Source organism: Somniosus microcephalus, chromosome 12 (assembly GCF_052327205.1).
Source record: "Somniosus microcephalus isolate GS21.2 chromosome 12, FLI_Smic_1.0, whole genome shotgun sequence".
Taxonomy (NCBI): Eukaryota; Metazoa; Chordata; class Chondrichthyes; order Squaliformes; family Somniosidae; genus Somniosus; species Somniosus microcephalus.
In genome coordinates, this window is record NC_140998.1 from 146,226,042 (window position 1) to 146,232,011 (window position 5,970).

The window sequence follows — 5,970 nt, forward strand, 5'->3', positions numbered from 1 at the left end:
TCCCTAAACCTCTCCCTATCGCTACCTTTTCCTCTACCTCCGTAAAATGTACCTCTTTGACCAAGCTTTTGGTCACCTGTCTAATATCTCCTTCTGTGGCTCAGTGTCAAATTTTGTCTGGTAACACTCCTGTGAAGTGCCTTGGGACCTTTTACTACATTAACGGAGGGGGAGGAGGGAGTGAGGAAGAAGGATGTGAGGAGGGGAGTGAAGAGGGGAGTGAGGAGGGGAGTGAGGAGAAAGGATGTGAGGAGGGGAGTGAGGAGAGGGGAGTGAGGAGAAAGGATGTGAGGAGGGGAGTGAGGAGAGGGGAGTGAGGAGGAAAGATGTGAGGAGGGAACTGAGGAGGGGGGAGTGAGGAGGAAAGATGTGAGGAGGGAACTGAGGAGGGGGGAGTGAGGAGGAGGGGAGTGAGGTGAGGAGGAGGATGGGATTGAGGAGGGGGGGAGTGAGGAGGAGGGGAGTGAGGTGAGGAGGGGGATGGGATTGAGGAGGGGGGAGGGAGGAGGAGGGGAGTGAGGTGAGGAGGAGGATGGGATTGAGGAGGGGGGAGGGATGCAGAGGCTGGTGTTGACTCGTTGGTCCACAAGCTGAGGCAGCGATCGGAGGGGGTGCCTGGCGGTGAAGAGTTAACGGAGCGGAGCAGCAGCAGGGCAGGGATGAGCTCAGGGGCTGGTACAGGGACCAGCTGGAGTGGGAGTGAGCATCCATTGCCCTTTAACAAAAGCAGCCGCGAGGGGAGCCTGCCCACCAGCCCGCGCTGGGGATGCTGCGGCGATTAATCGGCGAGTGGAGTAACCAAGGCCGCCGTTCCGTTGTATTGAATCGCTCCCAAGCCCGACGTTGATCCTCTTATGTTCATTAATAAATAGACATTCTTATTATGAACACGGCACCGAGGATCCTGTTATCCGGTTACATTTCGCCAGTGGATGGTTTCTGACGTTGCATTGCACCGATCTGGGGAATCCTGCACCATTTACTCTGCCGCCAGGGTGGTGCAAGGCTGATAAATGCAGTAAGTGTCTCGCCAATATAGGCAACTCCTTATATAAAAAAATAACGATTGAATTTTCAATCGCTTAAGTGCATTGCAGCGATGTTTATCAAGCACTGCATTTAAAGGGTTGCATGATGGTAAAGTTATATAATCCGTGAATAAATGATCTCCGTGTAGCCGCGTTTGTTTGCAATGGTGCAAACCTTGAGTTTGCATTTGCACCGGGTTGCAATCTCTCCCCAATTAAACGGAGTCTTCATCTCGTTCCACCCACAGCTTTAAAACCCAAGGATGGTGGACCCTGCAGGGAACGGGACCGGAGAGCCATCGGCTAACGGAGCGGTCGGAGGCGGGCGGCCGCCGAGCAACAGCGGGCTGGAAGCGGCCGCGATGATGAGGCAGGAGTCTCCCATGTTCCGCTTGGACCTGAACAACTTCAACACCGCCGAGGCAGAGGGGAGCCGTTACGTCCTGACCAGCCCCAGGTCTCTGGAGGCTTGTGCGAGGTGCGGGGTCAAGCCGGTGGAGCTCCTCCACAAGTCCATCAACGAGTTGGCCAAGGAAGCCCCGGCCAGGTCCATGAGGGTGGCGACAGGACTCTACGAGGTGTACGAGAAAGAGAGGCGGAGGAAGCTCAGAGAGTGCAGGGAGGAAAGAGAAAGGATTATCAGGGAGGAAAGGAGGAGGATTTGTGCACCGGTCAGGAATAGCTTACCTTCATCCCCAGCTCCCAGGACTAAAAAGACACAGGCCTTGGATTTGAACAGGTCAAAGAGCCATTCAATGGAGTCTTTGCAGAAGAAGAAGGACAGCAACTCCAATGTGACATCCTCTGATTCTGGGGCATCTTCCTCCTTCAGTGGTGACACTTGTAAAGACAGACATAGGTGGTTAAAGGTAAGTCCCAGAGGTAGGGCAGTGACCAGCATACATTCCTCCATGGGTAAAAGCCTCAGCCTGGGAGACCTCTGCCACTCTCCGCAGACCACCAAGAAAGTGGCCAAGATTGTTAAGGAGGTGAAGAAGAAAGGGCATGGTGAAGTGTCGGAGAGGGACAGGAAGATCGCCGCTCTCATGCTGGCTAAGCACCAGGAGGAGATGATGATGAGCCACCAGAGCTACCGAGCTCAAGTGGAGTGGGAGATGCACAGAAGGAGAGAAGCCATGAGGAGGGAGATAGAGGAGAGGGAGAGGCAAAGGGCTCTGCGGCAGTGTCAGAAGATGTGGGAGTCCAGGCTGGAGGCCAGGCGCACAAAACTGAACCAAGAGCAGAAGGAGGTGGCCATTCTCAAACAGCAGCAGTCCATGGTCCAGGAAGAGAAGTGGAGGCTAGTGGCAGACAGCCAAGAGCAGCAAAGGAAGGGCAAACTTGAAAATGCTAAACTTGAAGCTCAGGAGAAGAAGATGCACCAGGAGGAACTTTTCAGGGCTAAGATGCTAGAGATGAAGATGGACCTCGAGGTTAAAGACCAGTTGCTACACCAGAAGCTAACACTGGCCAAGCAGAAGAAAGTGGAAAAGGAAGATAAACAAGTGAAGGAGAAAAAACTCGCCAATATGGTTGAAAAGTTGAAGCACGAAGCTGCCTTGAAGGAGATTTCCAAGGAAATGGAAATGGAGAAGAAGATGCTGAGAAAGTCTGTGGAGCATAAGCTAGCTAGGTCTCAGGAAAACTATGAGCAGTTGATGGAGAAGAGGAATCGGGAATTGAAGGAGAGGGCCACAAAAGAAGAATTACAGATTCAAAGGGCACGAATAGCAGCAGAACAGCATGAGAAGGAGCACAAGGAGCACTTGGAAGCCCTAGCCCGAGCTGCGGAGAGGAAACTTCAGTACGCAGCACAGATAGCCCAGGAGAAGATTAATCAAATATCTCGCAAGGCCATCCAAAGCAGGATGGAGAAGGAAAGGATCCACAGACTTAACAAAATCAAGTTGGAGGAAGACGAGGAGTACAAGCGGAGGGAGATACAGCACTCGATAGCAAAGAAGTTGGAGAAAAGTGAACGGATCTTCAGAGAGAGACAGGTTGCTCTGGAGAACTCACGCTCCTTGGCCAGAGCCTCCTTCCAAATCCGAGATAAGGTGCGCGTGGAAATAAACACAAGGACTTTTGATAAGATGGCCCTCGAAGCAGAATTGCATGCCCACCTGGACAAAAAGTAGGCTGGGCGAGATCCTTTTGTGGACTTCTGTGCTAATCTTGGGAACTAACCCAAAGATGCCTTTTTTTTAAACTGTTTATATTCCAGGAAAATCAGTATGCTGTGTAGTGTACCATGTGCATAATGCTTGATGTTTAAAGCTGTACAGAGCACAACAGAGTTTAAGCAATTGGGTAAATGGTTGCTTTCATTTACAGTTGCCTTTATCAGGCCTTAACGCATTCTACTTCTTTAGTTGGTAACTTTGCCAAGTGTTTGTAAGATCTTGTGCTACTGTTATGGGCAACAAGTGTTGGTAGTAACTCAAACTTGGCGATGGAAGGGATGTCTGTCATTATACACAGTATGGACAAGATCCCTTCTAACAGGACCAACCTATACAGTACACTATCGCTGTAAATCCTTTTAATTTAAAAGTCACTGTTTAAATACTGGAATGTCTTTGTTCTGGCCTAACCTGGTTCACTCATACGGCTGAGATCCTCACAGGAGATCCTTTAGCTAGTCTACGTCCATTTTGATCGAACAAAATGAGCGCAAAAAGCTTGATGTTTTGGGTTTATGGTTAAAGAATGCACTAAGCGAATGTAGATCGTAACAAGATAAGATCAGTCCCACGGTTAATTCAGATCACAAGGGGACAGAGAAATAAACTCAGGTACTGGGAAGGGGAGGAGGGGAAATAAGGTGGTGCAGTGAACGGGAATGCCAACATCTCAACTCAGGAATGCCTGCCCGAATCAGACCCCGATAGATGGGATTTTGGTTTTCCTCAGGTTAAGGTCCCTTATTGAAAGGAGTTGCAGTGGCCTTTATCCAGTTAGCAGTACAGATATGACTACTTCACAGAACTGCCCTTTTCCCAGTACGTTTGGGGAATGGATTCTTCCCTTTTATGAAGATGGCAATTCATGCAGGGATTGAGTTCCACATGAAGCATCTGGTACCTCATTGGAGTGGTGACTAGCGGATCAGGGACAGGGGGGAGGGGGACACCATGTGATGTTGTTGTGGTATTTCGCATATAATCTTCACCAAGAATGAATAGATGTGCGGCTGGGTATTTGTCAGTAAACATGGAGCGATGGTTGGTGGGTTGACCAGATTTCTCCTCTTGTGGGCAATCAAGAGTTCCGTGGTGTAGTAGTTATGTTAATAGACCAGTAATCCAGAGAACATGAGTTCAGATCCCACCATGGTAGTTTGAGAATTTGAATTCAATTTTTAAAATCTGCAAATAAAAAAACTGATATCAGTTTTAAAAAAAATGAGTGATCATGAAGCTGTCGGATTGTTGTTAAAAACCCAACTGGAAGCCTGCCTATATATGTGAATCCAGTCCCACAACAAAGTGGTTAGTTTTTTTAAATTATTTGTTTATGGGATGTGGGCGTCGCTGGCAAGGCCAGCATTTATTGCCCATCCCTAGTTGCCCTGGAGAAGGTGGTGAGCTGCCTTCTTGGACTGCTACAGTCCATGTGGTGAAGGTACTCCCACAGTGCTGTTCGGGAGGGAGTTCCAGGATTTTGACCCAGCGATGATGAAGGATCGGAGATATACTTCCAAGTCAGGATGGTGTGTGACTTGGAGGGAAACTTGGAGGTGGTGGTGTTCCCATGCGCCTGCTGCCCTTGTCCTTCTAGGTGGTAGAGGTCGCGGGTTTGGGAGGTGCTGCCGAAGAAGCCTTGGCGAGTTGCTGCCGTGCATCTTGTAGATGGTACACACTGCAGCCACGGTACGCCGGTGGTGGAGGGAGTGAATGTTTAAGGTGGTGGATGGGGTGCCAATCAAGCGGGCTGCTTTGTCCTGGATGGTGTCGAGCTTCTTGAGTGTTGTTGGAGCTGCACTCATCCAAGCAAGTGGAGAGTATTCCTTACTTGTGCCTTGTAGATGGTGGAAAGGCTTTGGGGAGTCAGGAGGAGAGACACTCGCCGCTGAATACCTAGCCTCTGGCCTGCTCTTGTTGCCCTCTGAAATGGCCTAGCAAGGCACTGCTTTGTATCACCACCTTCTCAGGGCAACTAGGGTTGAGCAAGAAATACCAGTCTTGCCAGTGACGCCCACATCTCGAGATGCGTGGGTGGGTGCGTGTGTGTGGGTGGGTGCGTGCGTGGGTGCGTGGGGGTGGGTGGGTGCGTGTGTGTGGGTGGGTGCGTGTGTGCTTGCGTGTGTGTGTGGGTGCGTGGGTGGGTGGGTGCGTGTGTGTGGGTGGGTGTGTGGGTGGGTGTGTGGGTGGGTGCGTGCGTGGGTGCGTGTGTGTGCGTGGGTGGGTGCGTGTGTGTGTGGGTGCGTGTGGGTGGGTGGGTGTGTGGGTGCGTTTGTGTGCGTGGGTGGGTGCGTGTGTGCTTGCGTGTGTGTGTGGGTGCGTGTGGGTGGGTGCGTGTGGGTGCGTGGGTGGGTGGGTGCGTGTGTGGGTGTCAGTGCTAGTTTGCCAGAAGCATCTTTCCTTCAAATGCACAAATTGAAGTGGTAGCTTATATGGAAATGAAATACTTTACATCTGAGTTGAATGTGAAAATATCTCATTAATAGGATATCTTAGTAGTAGGTTTGAGACAATCTAAAAATAAATTTGTTCAAGTATATTAACTTGTTGTACAAATACATCGGCGCGGACTAAAATAGTACCAGTAAACACATTCCTATTGGAATTACCATGCTTAATATTCAGGTTAATGACTAAGATTTATCAGTAACACCGTTATCTAAAAGTTTAGTTTGAAATAAGTACAATACACCTATTCATAACAGTAGTGTAATCTAATCATATTTAGTATAGTTGGTTCATATCAACTATGTTGCATC

At 49.7% G+C, this 5,970-nt stretch overlaps 1 protein-coding gene across 1 annotated transcript; it reads left to right on the forward strand.

Annotated features, from left to right (window-relative positions):
• Positions 1-701: 701 nt before the first annotated feature.
• Positions 702-5,266, forward strand: ccdc177 (coiled-coil domain containing 177). The gene is made up of 2 exons (XM_086003643.1): positions 702-1,018; positions 1,277-5,266. Exon 2 carries the CDS (start codon positions 1,292-1,294, stop codon positions 3,164-3,166), a length of 1,875 nt encoding a protein of 624 aa, XP_085859769.1. The 5' UTR covers positions 702-1,018; positions 1,277-1,291; the 3' UTR covers positions 3,167-5,266.
• The last annotated feature ends 704 nt before the right edge of the window (positions 5,267-5,970 follow it).